Source organism: Uranotaenia lowii, chromosome 2 (genome assembly GCF_029784155.1).
Source record: "Uranotaenia lowii strain MFRU-FL chromosome 2, ASM2978415v1, whole genome shotgun sequence".
Taxonomy (NCBI): domain Eukaryota; kingdom Metazoa; phylum Arthropoda; class Insecta; order Diptera; family Culicidae; genus Uranotaenia; species Uranotaenia lowii.
The window spans coordinates 144797644-144817104 of NC_073692.1; the positions used below are offsets into that span (position 1 = coordinate 144797644).

At 36.1% G+C, this 19461-nt stretch overlaps 3 protein-coding genes across 3 annotated transcripts in view; 1 reads left to right on the forward strand and 2 right to left on the reverse strand.

Moving 5' to 3' along the window:
• LOC129741944 (uncharacterized) overlaps positions 1 to 575 on the reverse strand; it is a 2267-nt gene extending 1692 nt beyond the window's left edge. The window contains exons 1-2 of the mRNA XM_055733771.1: positions 321 to 575; positions 3 to 260 (exon numbers count right to left, since the gene is read on the reverse strand). Coding sequence (XP_055589746.1) covers positions 3 to 260; positions 321 to 467 — 405 coding nt within the window. The 5' untranslated portion in view covers positions 468 to 575. The remainder of the gene's footprint in view (positions 1 to 2; positions 261 to 320) is intronic.
• A 435-nt stretch (positions 576 to 1010) lies between these two features.
• LOC129746693 (gastrula zinc finger protein XlCGF26.1-like) lies at positions 1011 to 3241 on the forward strand. Its single transcript, XM_055740541.1, has 3 exons — positions 1011 to 1335; positions 1398 to 1540; positions 1604 to 3241. Exons 1-3 carry the CDS (start codon positions 1201 to 1203, stop codon positions 3183 to 3185), a joined length of 1860 nt encoding a protein of 619 aa, XP_055596516.1. The 5' UTR covers positions 1011 to 1200; the 3' UTR covers positions 3186 to 3241.
• Positions 3239 to 13500, reverse strand: LOC129746694 (5'-3' exonuclease PLD3-like). Its single transcript, XM_055740542.1, has 7 exons — positions 13233 to 13500; positions 13097 to 13167; positions 12856 to 13023; positions 12268 to 12775; positions 12070 to 12204; positions 4068 to 4207; positions 3239 to 3997 (listed from the first exon to the last, which is right to left on the reverse strand). The coding sequence occupies exons 1-7, from the start codon at positions 13299 to 13301 to the stop codon at positions 3580 to 3582; spliced, it is 1509 nt and encodes a 502-aa protein (XP_055596517.1). The 5' UTR covers positions 13302 to 13500; the 3' UTR covers positions 3239 to 3579.
• Positions 13501 to 19461: the final 5961 nt, after the last annotated feature.

Sequence of the window (19461 nt, forward strand, 5' to 3'; positions counted from 1 at the left end):
ACGATGCTGTGTCTTACAACATTCGTTGAAGTATTATGTGAAGTCTCAGCCGGTAATTCGACGAAGTTCTGTGCTTCGGGCACGATGTATTCCTGTGCGTATTGGGATGGTTCTGCCGTACTATTTTCGTCACTCTCTTGAGAATGCTGACGAAATTTTTTGTCCGATTCAATACATCGTTTGACCATTTTGTGAGCTACTAGTAAATCCGTTTTACAATCGTAACAGCATTGATATGGTAGATTATCGTTCTTATTAACCTGAAAAAAAGCAAAATCTATAACAAACTGTAGATATCCCCAAAAACTGCTGCAACATACCGTAATCATAACACAGAACTGTAACATCTCTGCCAGCGAAATTCCATTGATGGTATAGTCGAGCGTAATAACATTGGCCGATGGGTTTGAGCAAATGCGACATAAATATTTGCTTGGATCTATTTGGGCCATTTTCGATGAAAACATTTTTTGTTTTAAAATGCCATAAGCAAGCACACTTATCGAAAGCGAAATAATCTGAGAAGAAAAACCCAAACTCCTTCGAAGCTACACATTTGCAGAGCATAATTCAAACATGGTATTAAACTAACGCAGTCAAATGGCTACGCAGAAAATGACAAATAAAGTTTACACTAAAACCAAGCATTTATACATTTTGTACTCAATCTTACACAATTTCAGGTTAACAATCTTACAGATTTAATTAACATGAAGTTCCACGTGGACGTGGTTACACTACATTTAGAGGTAACCTCGATAACAGTTCGTATTCCTAATCCATGTTTTATGGTTTGCTGCTTCATATTTACATTGGTAAACATTTTACGCTTTAATTTCCGTTAAACCGATCTATAAGATCGTAAGTTTTGTATAGTTTATTAAAATTTTATACCTTTATCATTCTGGTTTTGTTTTGCACCAGTTGTGTACTTTTTGCTGTATTGTGTTGGTTTATGCGATCAGTTTTGCACCACGGTATGTGAACCATGTGAACTGAAGCGCGGACGGTGGCAGGCAACTGTTCAGTGTAATAACTAATTGTTCGTTAAACAATTCACTCTTTCAGTGAGCACGCACATCAATTTTGTCAATGTAGCGGTGTTTACTATGGAGATCGTTTGTGAAATAAAATAAGCAGGATAAATTCGAGGATTTCTTGTGGAATTTTTCAGTTTTCAACAAGTTATTGAATGTGAAGATGAGTAATGTTGAAGGAGAGCTATGCCGTTTTTGTAACCGTAGCAATGAGGCTGGGCCAATGAGTCCTCTGTTTGAAGTTCTCGGGAATGGAAAGACTGCTGCCCAAATTGTCGGAGATTGTTTTTGTGTGACGGTAATTACAATGAAGTTTGCTTTCAAAAATATAAATATTATTTAATTTTCAAACGATTGCAGATCAAAGAAATTGAAGGATTTCCATCTATGTATTGTGAAGCCTGTAAAAATGATCTCGAAGTCGCAAAGCGGTTTCATGCCAATTTGATGCAGTCTTTTACTAGATTGAAACAATTTTTATCGACCCCCAAAATTGAAATCACGTATGAATGATTTGATCAAATTCCAAAACTTCGAAAACATTCTCATTTTATTTTTCGTTGTAGTGAACCACTTGACGGTAATATTTCCACTGTTTTCATATCGGATGCATACATCAAGGAAGAGGCAGAATCGGATTGTGACGAAGCCCCACTGGAATTTGAGATTTCGGTGGAAGAACGTAAACCCAATTTAAGACAATTGCCTAAAGTTACGTACAATGCAAATGAATCGGAAACTGAAGGCAGTACTCCTAAAAAGAAAATCAAACCGAAAGAAGAGAAGCTTGAAAAACAAACAACATCAAAGCGAAAATCAGGATTACCAAAAAAGCTCAGTGAAGGTCAAAACAAAGAACTCGCAGAAGAAAAACCTTCCTGTTCGGTTGATACTGACGTAAAGCCTCTTATAGAGGGGATAGAATACAAACCCAACGACAATGAATGGATGGAAACTGTTGACACTGATTCGGATTTTTCCATCGATGGAAACTCAGATTCCGATAGTAATCAGGATTCTGATAGCGAGGATCTTAACAGAGATGACGAACAATATCTAGATGAAGGTTCTTCTCAAGATAAAAAACCAAGAAAAAGGCGTTTATATTATGGTGTGAAAGCAGATTCTCAGCCTAAACGATGTTGTCTATGTAAAGACTTCTTTTTGGATAGCCATGAAAAAGTTTTAGAGCACTCAGAAAGGTCACATTTGCGTTATAGGGTCACTAATCCGATTGAAATCGAAGAAAACCCATACGAGTGTTCAGTTTGCTACAAAAGATTTGAAACTAAGAAAGAGTATTTACGTCATCAGCGCAAAATGTACGTTGATATGCTGCATCCATGCCCTAGTTGTGATGAAGAGTTTGCCAATAACTATGTCCTGCAGAGTCACATCAAATCATTCCATAAGAAGAAAATGATTATCGAAAAAATGGAAGAACTTCGTCAAAAAATGCATATGTGCTGTGCCTGTAAACTGAAATTCGATTCTAAGGAATTATTGAAAGCTCATACCGATGAAGTTCACCTTCCAGAAAGTTTATCCTACGATGGTGATCTGAAATTTAAATGCGAAGTATGTCACCGATTCTTCAAGTCTCGTCAATCAATGCAAATACATCAATATCGCATGTTCAAAATGAAAAAATTCATCTGTTCTCTTTGTGGAAAGGCTTTCAAAGAGAAGGCATTCCTTCGGGATCATGAAAACTCCCACCGCCAAGAAAAACCTTATGAGTGCCCCATATGCAATGCACGTTTCTCGATCAAAGGTTCATATGATGCACACGTTAGATTGCATGATGCCAGGGAAGATTTCAAGTGTGAATACTGCTTCCGAGGGTTCAGGACAAAAAGTTTACTCAAAGGTCATCTCACCGTTCACAACGAAGATCGGCCTTTCAAATGTCATCTGTGTCCAATCACGTTCACTCAGCAACGATTGCTCGATTCTCACATTGAATTTCACTTAGGCAACAAACCCTTCAAGTGCCAACAGTGTCCTGCTTCGTATCGGTATCAGCGGGATTTGCGGGGCCACATTCGGGAAAAGCATGAAGGTATACTCAATTTCCAATGCACGTATTGCCCGAAGGCATTCAATCGTAAAAAGCCACTTATGGTTCATCTGAAGAAACATCAATAAATCTCTAACGTACTAAATAATGCTAAATAAAAGGGAAGTTTATAACTCAGTAACAAGCTTTGAGTTCTTTTTTATTACAAATAATAACAGCCAGTTATCCTAAAAATAATGTCGAATAATATTGTAAAAGAGAAATGAGTTTCGCATAATAAAATTTCAACCAACCATTATCAGAAAGACATTAGAATGGAATTTATAAACCTTAAAAATTCTCTAGTTTGATTTTTTCTGTATGGCTGTTGAAGATGATCGAGTTAAAAATAGAAAGTTATTACAATTACTCCTGCGATCGGAAATATTTTTACAGAAGAGATCTTATTTTTTGCTTTTGTTACTTGTTTGTGTCGCCAGATTTTAGAATTTGGATTTTTTTTATGCCAAATTTTGAGCGCAATTAATCGAACGACATCGCATATTTGCTGCTCCAGTCCCTTTCGAACACGGCTTGTAAATCTCGCACAATGGTGCCATCGGTTTCGAATGTTGACATCACTAATCCGATACCGGCCGTGTCGATGAAGTAATCACCGGACCAATTGGATGTTCCAATGTACGCGGTGTTGTCGGTCACCATGTATTTGTTGTGGTTAACTCGGCCGAATGGAATCTGGGCCTGATCGTCACTGGCGGGTACAATAAACCGGCGTACTTCAATCGAAACTCCGTCCAGAGATTCTGACAGGGCTTGTAAGGAGTTGAGGAAGTACTGTTCCGAAGCGCGCGAATGTTTCCAGAACGAAATCAGCAAGCGAATGGTTACCTTTCGTTCAAGAGCTGCCCGGCGTATGGCGTCATCGATTACCGGCCAGAATCTAAAAAGACATACAAATTACTGTTAGTTTTGGAGGCCTACGTAGGTACCTTGTTAATAGATGAACTTACTCTGGCTTAGCAGTGTATAAAGTTAGTGGAAAATAATCCATAACTGATATATGAATAAATTTGTCGGCACGATGTATGACATCCAAAATTGCATCAATATCATGGGTGCGACCGTTTGTCGTCATTGGTGGTGGAGAGCTCTGAAATATAAAAACGCAGGGGTTAAATAATGATTGCTATATATAACAAACACTGTTTCCTACCACGTAGGTACTATGCCGATCTAATTTCAAAAATTAAGTTTTAATGAATGATAGGTGAAATTCCAATGCATACAAGCGAGATTTCTAGGATAATCTGGCACTTACGGATCATATCCGATACATGAATATTTGTTTCATCACTCAATGTTGAAAGTCTGTAAAATCTGGGCACTCTGACTTCGAGCAAAAGTTTTTGTCAAACTCTGTGTCTGATACTGTATTTTTATGCCGAGTGTTGCACTAGTGTTGCACTGGTGCACCATTAGGTGCTGTCAAACTGTTTGTTTATTTGGACAGTGTTACACTGGTTTTGACCTGGTGTTGCACTGCCATCGGGCGGTGTTGCCCCGAAAATTTTGTCAGTGTTGCAAGAGAGCGTGTGAGTGAGTGAGGTAGCAATACACTGGCGACGATTTGTGTTTGTTTTTTATCGGGTACGGTGGAACACTGAAAAAGGGGAGAAAACAAATACGGTATTGGGATTGGGCCTGCTAAAAAGAATAAAGCTTGCTCTTTACTCTTACACAGATTTCCATAAGAATGACAGCTAATCGGAGTGAAATTGGAGTGAAGGCTATTGCTTTCTCTGTTTAACACATGAGAAATCGTATACCAGGATTGTGAGCGCGCACATCGCCTATGAACAATATCTGAGCGAAGGGTCAAAAATCTGTGTTTTACAGACCAATTTGGGCACCTGGCAACCCAGCCCTGACGAGGGAGGAGAGAGCGGAGAGAGAGCTTTAAAGGCTTTTTAAAGTGCACTCATCATGAGTTACCGAATTGTGTTGCCAGGAATAAGGCATTTCCCCACTTGTTAAACGAACAGCTGATTTCTTATGTTTACAATTTTCGGCACCTGGTGGTAAGGTAAAAATAAAAACAACACTACGCATGTTCAATGGCCGGGTAATAACGAAACCAAATTGGCGGTGCAATAGCAATGGTTATGCAAAATTTTTAATTTTTTAAACAACCTTAAATTAAATGATTGTAGACATGAAATACTTTGAAGGTAATCTTGAAGTTATGTAATGTAAAATTTAAAAAATAATTTCTCTTGAAGAAATAATTGAACAGTGCTAATCTCCCAAGTTCAAAATGGCGACCAGTAGGTGTTTACATTTTTTCAAAACAAAAACAAAAAGCTACCCTACCACCATCTGTCTCAGGAAATACTCTATAATGAATATATTGCGTATTCAGAGAAAAATTGGATTCACGCAACGGTAGTTAGACCCGAAATTTGACAACCGTAATTTGACAGCTCGATTGATGGGCTGCATTTTCGTCAGTGTAACCGAGTAACACTGAAGAAAATAATCATCTTATATCTGAGGCTTCTTTTCTGGTGGTGTTTTTTGTTGTCCTTTGATAAAGAGTAGCATATGCGAATAAAAAGGAAAGAAGAAGTGAAATATGATTTTGCAAATTCAAAATCAAAATCGCTTTCAGGTATGGCGCTTTTGAGAGCAGAAATGGAGAAGCATGCGTCTCCTAATAAAATTGCCCATTGTTTGTTTGGGTACTTCAGGACTGGAAAAAGAGCTTGCCAAAATTTAAAACAAAAGCCCAACAACAATCGGAAATTGGGTTTGCAAGTTTGAACTCAACGGAACGGTTAACAGATGCAACAGGGAAAAAATCTTTTTAAAATTTTCCGAAACAGAGCGGAAGTGGATCGTTCAAAAATTCCAACAACAACAACGATTGCTCCATCGGAAATTTCATTTTCATTAGAAGTAGTCAATGAAATTTCCGATTGCACAGATATCGATCACATTTGATTCCATTTTATTATTTTTATATTTTTTACTTCCGTTATATGTTGTTCGGTAGAAATTAAGTAGATAAATGTTTTCAAATTGTTTGTTTAATTAAATAAATGTTTCTAAAATATAAATGGTTTTCTTTAAATAAAAAGCATTGAATAAAAAAAAAAACAGAAAAATGTTTTGGGTTGGTTTAGGCATCCATTTTTTTTTAAATCAGTGGTTGTTCCAGTTGTTTTATCAAGAAAATCAGTAATAAAAAAACATTTAAAATCAATTGTTACAGAGTATACTCTTATAATTTTAAAACAAAATATATTTCAAAAACTATATAGTTTTTGAAATATATTTTGTTCTAAAACTATAAGAGTTAATATTTTTATAACTAAATTTGCTACGGAATGGTAAATATGTAAGGCTGAAGTCAACTTTTCTACTGCAAATTAATGGAATTTGATTTTTTCTTGAGGCGTCGAAAACATTCCCTACACTATATTTTTTTGTAATTATGACATAGACTATAAATAATTCTGAACAAAATGATGCTTGTTCCGTCGCGTTTCTTGACGTGTTGCTCTTATTATACCATCCGCTTTAAAGTTAGAGAATAAATCCCTTAATACTATAGATTTTTATAAATAAAGAAATAGATTGGTTCCCGTTTTGTTTTTCAAATCAATCATTCGATACATTTCTTTTCTAAATAAATGTGATAAATCATTTAAGAATTGGTAAAATGCATTGAAAACGGATTTAAATGTCACTGCATCAATCATAATTGACTTTTAAACAATGGTTTTTTTTGCTCGTAAAAACTCATAAATATAATCTGAATTGTTTGTTTCAGTGCAACAGCTTTGACGTCTTGCGGTAGTTTTTCTTCTTCTTTTCCAACTTTTCTCTGTAGGAGCAATACTAACGAATAGACCAAATCATTTCTAGAGTTTTTTTTTATTAGGTCGTATGAGCCACCTGACGAGTTTCGAGAAAATCGATGTTGAAGTTTCGTAAGACAGTTTTTAATCTTGTATTTAAAGTATCGCTCTGAATGGCATACCAATTAGGTATGCGATATAAGAATATGTGAGATTTGTCCTAGCGTGTTTGTTATAAGCATCAGTAAAGATGTTCGAGAAAATATGCACTTGCGACCTTCTGCATACCATTTTTGGCGCAAACGTCGTTTTGCAACTTTTTAAAAAAATTCCTATAACTGTATTCCATATGAAAGTTACCTCTTAATTTCCTGTTTAGGTACTAAATTTATCCCCGGGTAGCAACAGAAAGCAGCAGTGATGTGTGCGAGAGTCCTTTAAGAGGCCTGCCGAAAAGGGACTGCAAACGACTGACTTCAGAAAACATTCTTTAACGTTGACTTTACATTGCTGGTTACTATCTGGCGCCTCCGATAACCGCTCAACGAATAAGGGAACACATCAAAAGCGCTCAAGTTTATTTGACTTCCACTGTGGTAAAAAATATAAATTAAGAATTTGCTTAGCCTAAAAGTAATGTGTTTTTCATTTACCAGCAACAATTTTTTCCACTGAGATAGCTACACCCACTCACACTAATGATATCTTTCCGATTATATTGAGTTTTTCAGTTCTTTGCTACCGTACTTTCTGCGAAGATGCAAAAGGACCGATAAACCAACTCGTCGAACTGTGTTTTTAGGTCCTTTTGCATGCACGGCAATGCTGGGCAACGCGAAAGGTCGTTTAAACCAAGTTACACTCAAAAGTTATAAAGTCTTCATACGTCTTAAAATCAAATCATAATATTGAAGTTATTTATTGTTTTAATGAAACCAAGTTTTTATCTAATAAAGAATGCATGTTTATCAACCGTTTGCAGTCAATAACTCATTTTTGTTTATAATGGTTCATACGACGTAATAAAAAAAAACTCTAGATTTGTTTTCATCTTTTTTATATAGATTTTTCAAGATTTTTGTGCAATTTTAACTAACGACTCCATTAGGAGCGCTGATGTGGTCTAGCGGATAGGCTGGCGCGAGTCTGGCAACCCAGGTGTACTGGGTTCGATTCCCGGTAACGGCAAGAAAACTTTTGAGTTCGAATCCCGCATAAGCTGCCGACACTAGGTAAGATGTGTTTCATATGGGATGAACAAACCCAAGAGGCTTAAAATCCCAAATAAAACAACAAAACAAAACAAACAAGGTTTTTCATTGTAAACAACAAGTATGTATTTAAAAAAAAATACCTCAGAGGGAATGCATCTGGGGATAATCTGAAGAGACTATTGGAAGTGGAGTGGATTGCCAACTTTTGTATGTCTTTGAAAGTTGGATGTCTTCCCTCGAAGAAAAATTCTTGATTTAATCATTCGGCCGTGGAAGCCTAAGAAGAAATTCGAAGACCAAGCCACACAATCATAGGCTGGACCTTGCTATCGATGAGGAAACCTTTCATACATACGTACAATAATAAACGTCTCCCCTGAAATACAGGAAACATTTTTTTTTAAATTGTGGAAATATTTTAGAAGTTTCAAACTGCGATTTTCTAGATCAATTTGCAAATCGGAAAAACAAATTCGCATTCTGTGGGAAAACCTGTCAATCTGACTACCCTGATGGTCACTCACGCTACCGAACGAAAAAGTACGAAAAAAATCAGTTGAAGTTGAACTTCGGAAGCGATAACTTCATAACGGTGAAACGTGAAACTTATCGTGTTTTGTTCGAAAAATTTGCAAGTGTTACGTGATAATTGAATAATGTGTTGCTAATTCATCCGAAACATTTATCGAATTGTTTTTAGTAAAATTTATAAGAATTCCTGAACGTAAAGAAGACAGAATTTAAAAAAAAATGGAATTATGGAGTGTAGTTGTGTGCATGTGCAGTGTTGGTTCGGTTCGTTCGGTACGCGAGTAATGAATCCCATTCATATAGAACAATCCGGTAAGCTAACAGACTTGGTTTTGAAAAACATTAACTGTAGATTTTCAGTAGTATGGTAGGGTCCGCAAGGACTATTTTGCGTTGTGTATTTTTAATTCAATCATGTTTTTTTTTATTTGTGGTTGTCCTAAGACGGCTAAGACCAGGAAATTCCAACTTGCCCAATCATGTTTATTTAAGCCTTTAAAACACCTTCAATTTGTTGATTTCAAAGTACTATAACCATAATCATGTTTATTTAAGCCTTTAAAACACCTTCAATTTGTTGATTTCAAAGTACTATAACTTTTAACCACGGAATTTAAAGATTGGGATTTCTTCTGGTTTTCTTAAATGTTCGTTATGGCGAAAAAAATTCTAGGAAATGGTTTATTCTGATAAAAAAAATCTGGAAAATGGGTCATCTAGGGAAAAAAATTGCGGGAAACAGTTATTTCTGGCGATTGAAATTGTGGAAATTTTTCATTCTGGGCAATTGTTTTCGTTGTGTAAATGGAGTACAACCGCTTAAATAAACTGTTTTTTTTTGCCAAAAATATGTCAAGTGCTTTGTTTTTATTTACAAAGTCGTGGTACAATAATATTTTTTCCAAAAAAAAGGTTGTGGAATTTAGTGGAACTGTTTAAACTTCGAGTGTGTTTTTCTCGAAATCAGCCTTCTGCACCTAGCCCCTTCTGGCTCTAAGGGCCTCATATCATTAATTTCTTTAACAAATCATGTATTAATAGCAGGGTGGCCACTCATTCGGGAAAAACGGGAAAAGCGGGAAAAAGACGGGATTTGAAATCCAACGGGAAAAAAGCGGGAAAAAGCCGGGAATTTTTTCGAAAAGTCGGGAATTTTTGGCCCAGTGAAAGTCTGTTCAATGAAGTTTAGTCGAAATAGGTCGAAACAAGTGGAAATGGATTGACAGTTGATCACCACACCAGTCTCTTTCCAATTGACTTCGACCGATTTCTACCAGGTCGAAACGAATCCTCCTGCCGAGCTGGATCGGTTTCGATAAGTTTGAACTTCCTTCATTGAACAACAAAAGGATGTTCCCGAACAGCCAGATTTCTAATCGAATAGAAATGGGAAGAACAAAAATAAGCTATTTGATTCCACACGGTATTGCTCTCTATTTTTTGAATGAAGTTTTCAATTTAGGATTTGAAGAAACGTTAAGATTGTGCAGAAGCAACAAATGGATATTGCTGTGCACTTCTGGAATCAAAAAACAAGCCTAGTTGAAGCAAGGTAAATTGGTTCTGCATTCTTATCGTCGACGCGCTCGAATGACCTTCTGAATGGCGTGAAACTATATTTTTCGAATAATCCTGATCTACTGAAACGAGTGATCCAGTATCCCATGGATGGTCCAGCATTAAATTGGAAAATGCTCAAGAAACTAACTATCGAAGTTCAAGAACTTGTTTCAAATCTGGCGTACGAGATTCTCACCACTGGGAGCTGTGGACTGTACATAAAGCGTTCAAGGAGAGATTGAGGAAAAGTGAATGGAATTTGGGTGAACTTTCGAGGACGTGAAGGACAGTAACGGGTACAACTATATTTCCGTTAAAATTTGTGACGTTCGCTGGGTGGAAAATGCACGCGTTGCAGAACGTGCTGCCAAAATAATACCGTACATCAAACGGTTTGTCGACGAGGTAAAAAAACCAGGAGGAGATTAAGGAAAACCATCCAAATTTTAAGCGGAGTTTTTCATCGATTTTCCGTTCGCAGTATTCGACATTGTTGCTAAAACTGTAGATGATAATTTACTGGGACCAAAATAGAGTTTTTTTAGTGACTTTTTGCGCGAGTATCAGACAGGTGCGGTTCCATTTCTCTTCGATGATTTAACCGGCCTTGTAAGAGCATTGATGGAGAAAGTTGTAAAGCCTGAACGACTAAACGTAAAATCAAAAACACTTATTGGAATTGAACTCTCAGAAATAAATCTTCTACCTCCTGGAAGCGTAGAAATTGGATTCTCTACTAAATCGGCAATGAAGAATGCAAAAGAGTCTAGTCATTTTTCCGACAAGGATATCCTTGTACTCATAAATAGCTGTCATATTTTACTGTGGATTTTTGAATAAAATGGCTATACGATCTCCCTTGACTAATCCCATCACTTGGTGTTTATCGTGCGTTAGTCCCGATGTGATTGCACACTATCCAGATATTGCAAAAAACGTTTGGACCTGTGTTTAGAAGTACTTGTTGACAAGCAACATTTAAGTGGAGCTTGTGCCGATAAAATTAAGTACGAATTCGGACAAGTACACTGCCGGCCAAAAGTTTGGGATCACCCGCTAAAAACATGCATTGCAAATCTTCTGATCTCATTTGAAAGATAATGAGCAAAAGCTATTGCGGAGGTATTTTGCTCAGAAATAATGTTTTAGTTTTGTACCTCAAAGTTAACCTAAAGTTAGAACATTTTCAAAAAATCACACTCCATATTTAATTACACGAATGCCATAATGCTGGTAAAGTGTCAAAAATAAAACCTAAAAAAAAAAAACACTCCATATTTAAAGCCTCTCGGAAAAGGGTGGACCAAATTTCAGAATTTGAGGTGCATTAGAATCCTTACATCGTATTGCAGATCTGAAGGGTTCATTTGGAAGCTTAGGAATTGTTTTTTTTTTTCATAATTTCATTCAAAAATTATATTTTAAATTTTTATGACTGACTGATAACAAACTGATACAAAAACCATTTAAAATCATTAACCACTAAAAGAAAGCTTAAAACAATGTCGTTTTTTTTTTGGTTTTCAAAATTGAATATTCGGAATTTTGTTTGGTTTTCTGTTGTATAAAACCGGGAAATTCGTGAGACCATGCGGGAAAAAGACGGGAAAAATGCGGGAAATCAAAAATTGATTTTGAGTGGCCACCCTGTAATAGAGATGAATGAACTTTTAAGTTTACAGTCTCTCTAATCAAACAATCAATCAATCAAATCATGTATGCTTCGAAGACACATGGGAGTATTTTTGAATGCCAGACAAGTGCAGAAAATTTTGAATTGGATGTCTGTCTAACTTTTTACGACGGAACTTATGTTTGTAAAACTAGTAAAATCAAGAATAACTTACCGAAAAATAAGTGTTCAGCTTGAACTTGCTGTTGTATTCAACGGCAAGCGTAGAATTCGCATTATATTTTGTTGCGTATGCCTCCGGCCACTTGTTAGGGATTTCAGCATTTGGCTGACCCATATCCCAGTATACCTTTAAGTATAATAAAAAAATATTTCAACTCAAAATGTAACGATCAAAGCTTCTTTTTCCCACCTCAAACATTTTCACTATGTCTTGCGCCAAACATGAACAATTTGTGACAAGCACACCAAGCTCCTTAACTTGAGTCAACGAACGCCAGTCCATGTTTGCACTACCCACATAGAAGTTACTGCGATCAATAACTAACAACTTAGTATGCAGAACGCCTCCACCCACCAATCGAGGAAAATCTACAGATCGTACTTCAGCCGCCTTGCGTTTTGATAAAATTTCAGTATCTGTACAAGGATTTGCCGCCGTAGGAATGCTTTGAGCAATCTTTATAGTGATCTTTTTATCGGTGCCAGTCTGCAATATTTTCTTGAAGATGTCTTCCCCTTGCCATGCACTGGAGTGGTTATAAACATCCTCCCTTCGTAGGGACCAATAGAAGGATCCGATCTCGATAGTATCTGTTGCCATATCAATTAAATTTTTCCAGGCATCGTATGTCGACATGAAAGCTGGGCTTCCTTTTGGATACACAAGTCCTTCGGGTATGCTTTCAACAAGCTGAATGCTGTTGAATAAAATAAGTGTATACATTGATCATTACAACGATCGACAGAGATATGAATAAAGGAAAAAAATATTACTTACTTGCAGCCTTCATTACACATATCTTGCCGGTAGTCCTTCGATTTCGATCGTGAATCAAACTGTCTTTCATTGTGATCCACCAAAGGGAGTAAAACTACTAACACAATCAGAATGAAAGTTAGTAGGATCGGAATATAGGAAGGTTTGCACCAAGAAGCAAGTGTTGATCTGAAAGCATAACGTTATTCAATATGTTTAGGATTGCGTTACTATTTTGTGATTGCCATTTAATGTACCATACCTGCTTTCCTCAACGTATTCCCAGGTTAAACCATCACTATCGTCGGCAGTTTTGGGATCATTAGCTACTACCTGAAATGAAATAAAAGATCACCATTTCATTTCCTGAAAAGCAAAACCAGCAGTTATTCTACAACCTTATGCATACTGGTGGATTGTTTTTGATCCTGGCTCGACCTATTATAGAATGGCAGTTGAATAGTCATTTTAAATGGCTCCAGAAATTAGGTAACGGAAATAGAGTATACGATTGCAAATGAAAGGATACCAAAAATGGCACAGATGGCCGCAAATAAAAATGTACGCGCTAAATTATCTCGATGGCATACAAATGTTCTATTATTCACTAAAAAAACAAACAAAAATATCTGACACCGTCGAAAGCTGGCGAAGAGCTAATGCCGACTGAGATGTAGCACGAAAATGGTGATGGGTTCGGGAAATTTGCCTTATCTACTCTTTTGTGTTCTTTTCTTTTGACTGTGTTCGATTTTGCGCCAGTGTGTGGGGAAGCGGTTATGGTTATTAAGGTGTGTCATGAATTTTCTTGCACTGAAAATTCTATCTTTATAGCATTTTAATCTTCCATTGCGGTTAAAAAAAGGATAATTAGCCTGTTAGGGTCATATAGACTCGCATTACTATTTTGGTTGTATCTTTCAAAGTACTGAGCCGATTTCCATAAATTATACCGTTTTGGAATCCTTTAAATGTTTACCATCTATTTATGGGCTATTATTATTTTGTTGATGTCTGAAAATTGAGCCGAAAGACAAAATGGTCAAAAAAAGATGGCGTTTAGAACGAAGATCTTGACCAGCCCGGTTCGAATAATGAAATTTTACTATGTCAGCTAAACTTAATCTGATTTAGAGATTCAATTAAAGTAAAAAAGTTTTTGGTTTCCGATGTCATATGTCATAAATGAAAATATAAGAAAAAAACAAAATCATTGATTTTCTTCTTGAAAACCATTGTTATTTTAAACTAAATAATAACCTTAAATTTATAAAACTGGGCTGATAAATTATTTATCTATAAAAACATGAAAACCAATAGATATTGACTAAATTTTTTTTGTGATATTCTTATCACATTAAAAACCACGAAAAACATACAACGAGAGATTTCAAAAAATCGCTTAGCTGTATTTTAACATGAAATGGATTAAATGTGCAAATTTCAAATTCTTGAGTTAATTGAAGTGTCGTTTTTTATTTCTTAAAATAAAATTTAAAAATTAATTTAATATTACAGAGTAATTGTGCTCAGGGTAGCAACAAGTGTAAAGTTCAAGTCGATATACCGCAGATTTGGTCCTCAATATATTGAAAACCTATGATTTCAAAAACTAGAATGGTGGTCACCGTATCAGTCTCTTAATTTTCACTATCGGTTGAAAATAAATGTTACTAAACAGAACGGCAATAAAATCATTAAAATTACTTTTTTACGAACATTTTAAATATGGCCTTAATGTGGCCTGTAAAACCAAGCACTTTTATTATATATTTCAATATGAACTCTCAACCTACCAAAATTTATATCTATTAAAAGTTTTTCAATACGACTTAAACAAAATGTGTTATCTTTGTTGCAAAACACTCATTTTTTTAAGGACTTTTTAGCTTCAGGGTCGTTTTCTGAAGACTACAAAAATCAAAACTCAAACTTCTAAACTGCATCTGATAGCAGACACTTGGACGATTTCAGACAGTCATTTGGATGATCCTCACCGGCTAATTGTCCTTTTTTTGCTGGGTGACTCTGGTAACCCTATTCAAAAATCCTAAAATGAAATATTTTAGAGCTCCTCATTTCAGGTCAAAGTCAGAAAATATCATGTAGCTTTAACCGTTCCTGAGATATCGCTTCGAGAAAGTATAGTTCGGGTCATATATAGACCCGAACACTTGACTATTTTGACATTCAAGTGGAAATCGTATGTAAATACTTTGAGGTGCTCCAAAATAGGGGTATGTTCCGGAATCAATACTTTGGGGGTTACGATCATTCCTTGGTCTGCAAGAAGGCCGCATGCTGAATGTCAGCCCATTTGGTTAACTCTAAGGAGTTGCTCAACGAGGCTAAAATTTGTATGGTGAGGTAATGACACTATTTATGCTAGTGGAACTGCAATATCCACTTTTTTGGCTCTAACTTTTATGCACTTGAACTGATTGCTCCACGATTTTTTTTTTGGGTTTCTTAATTTATACGTTATTGCACACATTTCCAACAGTGTATGTTGAAATTGAAACAAGAATAGTACCTTATATGTTTAGCTTGTTAAAATATGAATGATTGAAATTCGTTAAAATTTTCTTCTACAATTTGCTAAAAATTGTTCAATGGATAAATCAAGCATTAACTAACGTTTTTTTTAAGAAGCAATTGGCGTTGAGGACCAAAACTATAAAAAAAGAATGAAATAAGAATATGTCCATCTCAATACTTCTGTCGTCTTACTAACTGTATTTATCGAACTTTCAATTGACTGGGCCGGGAACATCTGTATTACCTATCGGAAAGAAGGACTACTAGTCGGGGACAGGACCGTAAACAGACCGAGCATTTTACTATTAAAGCCATTGACTCAGTTTGAAATAAAAATAAATTTTAAAACATGCGGCCAAGTGATCGCAATCGCTAAAAAACTAGAGTAGAACACGAAGAATAAATGAGCATAAAAAGCTTCACCTGCTGCCCCCTGATTCTTTTTTTCAAAATCTTACTTCTAATTAGCGACAACATTATGTCTACTTGAGTTGTTCTATTTTACGTATTGCCGTTTTGCGCATTGCCAATAATATACAGACACGCTCCTTAATTTTGGGTTTGCAAAAATCGAATGGTTTTTTGACACTTTTTTATTTTTTTTTTTAACTACAGACCCCGTTCGATTTAGGCAACATTCGATTTTGGCAACATCCGAGCAAAAACCGTTCGTTTTTGGCAACATCCAAAAAAGACAGTTTTTTTGTCACTTTTTTATTTTCTATTTTCATTTCAAATGAATCAAAATTAATGTAAAACGTAATATTAGCATGAAATTTTTGATTTCGGCTTAACTATAATAGTTTTAATCAGTAAAAAGATGAATTTTTCCATGCTTTACTGCTTAAAACCAATATAATTGAGCCAAATTAAAAAAAATTGAGCTAATATAAGGTTTAACATCAATTTTGGCTAATTTGAAATGAAAATCTATATATATAAAAATGAATTTCTGTCTGTCTGTCTGTCTGTCTGTCTGTTCCCTATAGACTCGGAAACTACTGAACCGATTTGCGTGGAACTTGGTAGGTGGGGGTATTGGAGGCAGGGGAAGGTTCTTATTATGGTTTGAGACCCCTCCCTCTCTCAATAAGAGAGGGAGGGGCCTCCCAAACAAAAGACAATTGTTTGCATAACTCGAGCACCCATCAAGCCAATGGTATCCAAATTGGCATGGGGTGGTATTTGGGTACGAGGAATATTTCTATGAATATTAGGTACCCCTCCCTCCTCTCAGTGGGGTGATAGGAAGGGGGGAGGGGGGCTACCTTACAATTTTTCATATAACTCGAAAACTAATCAAGATATCGGAACCAAATTTGGCACGGGAAGGTATTTGGATACGAAAAATATTTCAATGATTTTTTGAGACCCCTCCCTCTTTTCAATAGAAAGGGGGAGGGGGCCTCTTTCATATTTTTTTACATAACTCAAAAACTAATAAAGCAAATGGAACCAAATTTGGCATGGGAGGGTATTTGGATACGAAAAATATTTCTATGATTATTTGAGACCCATCCCTCTTTCCTGTAGGGAGAAATAAAGGGAGGAGGGGCATCTTTTATAATTTTTTACACAACTCAAAAACTAATTAAGAAAATGGAACCAAATTTGGCATGGCGGGTATTTGGGAACGTGACATGTTCTAATGATGGATTGAGACCCCTTCTTCCTTCGAGAAATGTTTCCATCATAAATTAAAGCCCTACCTTTTTCAGCGAAAAGATATATAGAAAGAAAGGGGAGCTTCCATATGATTTTTTTTGCATAACTCGAGAATTTATCGAGCAAATGAAACCAAATTTGGCATCAAAGAGTTTTTGAGTACGAAAAATACTTTTTCTATGTGAAACAATTCCTTTCTTGTAGTAGGATGATAGAATTGGGAGTATAGGAAGGGAAGAGGAGGCTTACATTTAACTTTTGTTTACAAAATCCGAGAAATGGACAAAACTATACATGGAAAATCATTTTGGTATGATTCTATGATTATCTGACACACCATCCTCCTTTCAGTGAATAGGTACATAGGAGGAGGGAGGTGAGCCCAATACAATAGTGTTAGCATAAGTTCTTAGTTTATGCTAACGAAGCCAACAAATGGAAACAAATATGGCATGGAAAGGTACTTGGTTACGAGATATGTTTCTACGATTATTATAGACCCTTACACTTTACAGTGTAGAGAGGGGAAGAAAGGAGGAGGGTCCATATATTTTTTTTGTAAAGCTTAAAAACTTATCAACCAATGGAACTATATTTGATATAAGAGGATTTTTGGGAACGAAAAAATTAGGTATGATTATTAAAAATCCCGACCTCCATTCAGCAGGGGGTGAAGGTAAGGACAGAGCTCTCTCTTATCAGTTTTTCAGCATAAATCCAAAACATATCAAGAAAAAACATTCATATTTTATTAGTTAGGTTAATTGCGTACGATTCATTTGAGACCGTCCAGACAGATTCAAATTATCAGATCTTTAACACAAATTTATAGAGCAAGCTTTAGAATATTTGTTTAAGTTATCTTTGTGTTGCAATTCGAAACTTCAGCTGCAACTCTCATTTTCTAGCGGTTGCTTATAAATTATGTTATAATTTGATTTAAAATAATGCCAATAAAAAAATAAAAATTTGAATAATTTTTGAAAATATCATTTGATTTTGAAAGGTGTAGCAAAGCACACCGGGTCAGCTAGTCAAAAATAAAAAAGTGACAAAAAAAAAACGTTCGATTTTGGCAACATTCGAAAATGTGCTAATTTTTTGCAAATTGTTGCAATTTGTGAAGCAGTTGTGGAATTTTTATCATTACCATTCCAAATGCAAAGAATTCTCTCTCGATTTCAATCCCTTGCATGAGATAGTTTTTTTTTGTATACATTTGCATGTTAAGATAATTTATGCTGAGCGCCGATGTGGTCTAGTGGATAGGCTGGCGCGAGTCTGGTTTTCGTATGCCAGGCGTACTGAGTTCGATTCCCGGTATCGGCAAGAAAACTTTTAGGTTCGAGTCCCATAAGTGGCCGACAGGTAAGATGTGTTTCCTCCTATAACTGACTATACATATAATAAGCATGTTCAATCAGTTGCCACCTGGCCAGGTATATACACGGATGCCGGAATATCTATCTGTAAGTAAATTAGCCCACCTGATTTATTCGTTTTTCCAAAAATATACTTACATCAGCACAAACATTCATCCATAACAGTTCATACGAAACCATGGGATCCGGGTATGGTGTACACGTTGCATTGGAGATTTGTCGAACCTTAAAAATCTAAGAATGCATGTGAGCACATACTTAGGCAGAAACTGTGGTGAATCCGTGCATCCATGGTGGATATCCAACATAACATAACATAACATTTGCATGTTAAGATAATTTATAGTACACAAAAGCCCCTCTCATCAAAGAAGGGGGGTCCTCGTTCAATATAAAGAAAACATAATACAAAGTTTGCTAGAAAACACCCAGGGTAATTTTTATTGAGTAATAAATCCCGAATACCTATATGCTTATTTAGTACATGTAATATACCATCCCACTTAAAAAATGGAAGAGGGGGGAACAAAGCACCTGGGATTGATTGCATCCTTGCTGAAATACTAAAAGGTCCCGAAGAAAGGAGATCTGACAGAGTATGGTAACTAGCGAAGTATAACGTTGATCTGTACAACCCTTAATCAAAGTACTCTGCAAAGTGATCCTGAATAGGATCCAGGAGAAAATTGACGCTACCCTTCGACGGCAACAAGCTGGACTCCGATCCGGACGATCATGTGTGGACCACATCACAACGCTAATATTGGAACAAACCAACAAATTCCAGGACTCTTCTGCTGGTGTTTGTTGATTTCGAAAAAGCATTCGGCCGACTACACCAAGATAACATCTGGGCAGCTTTTAGACGCCGAGGAGTCCCAGAGAAACTAGTCCATCTCCAGTACGAGGCCTTTTCGTGCGAGGTCTTGCACGACGGTGTCTTGTCCGATTCAATGCCGGTAACTAGTGGAGTGAGACAAGGATGTATTTTATCACCGCTGCTTTTTCTCATCGTAATGGATGAGATCTTTATTGGATCGAT

Coding starts and splice junctions, on each gene's coding strand:
- LOC129746694 (XM_055740542.1), bottom strand. CDS start 13,301: ATGACTATTCAACTGCCATTCTATAATAGGTCGAGCCAGGATCAAAAA. Junction 13,168..13,232: donor AATCCACCAGTATGCATAAG/GTTGTAGAATAA, acceptor ATTTCATTTCAG/GTAGTAGCTAATGATCCCAA. Junction 4,208..12,069: donor AGCTGAACACTTATTTTTCG/GTAAGTTATTCT, acceptor TTTATATTTCAG/AGCTCTCCACCACCAATGAC.
- LOC129746693 (XM_055740541.1), top strand. CDS start 1,201: ATGAGTAATGTTGAAGGAGAGCTATGCCGTTTTTGTAACCGTAGCAAT. Junction 1,336..1,397: donor GAGATTGTTTTTGTGTGACG/GTAATTACAATG, acceptor AAACGATTGCAG/ATCAAAGAAATTGAAGGATT. Junction 1,541..1,603: donor ACCCCCAAAATTGAAATCAC/GTATGAATGATT, acceptor TTTTCGTTGTAG/TGAACCACTTGACGGTAATA.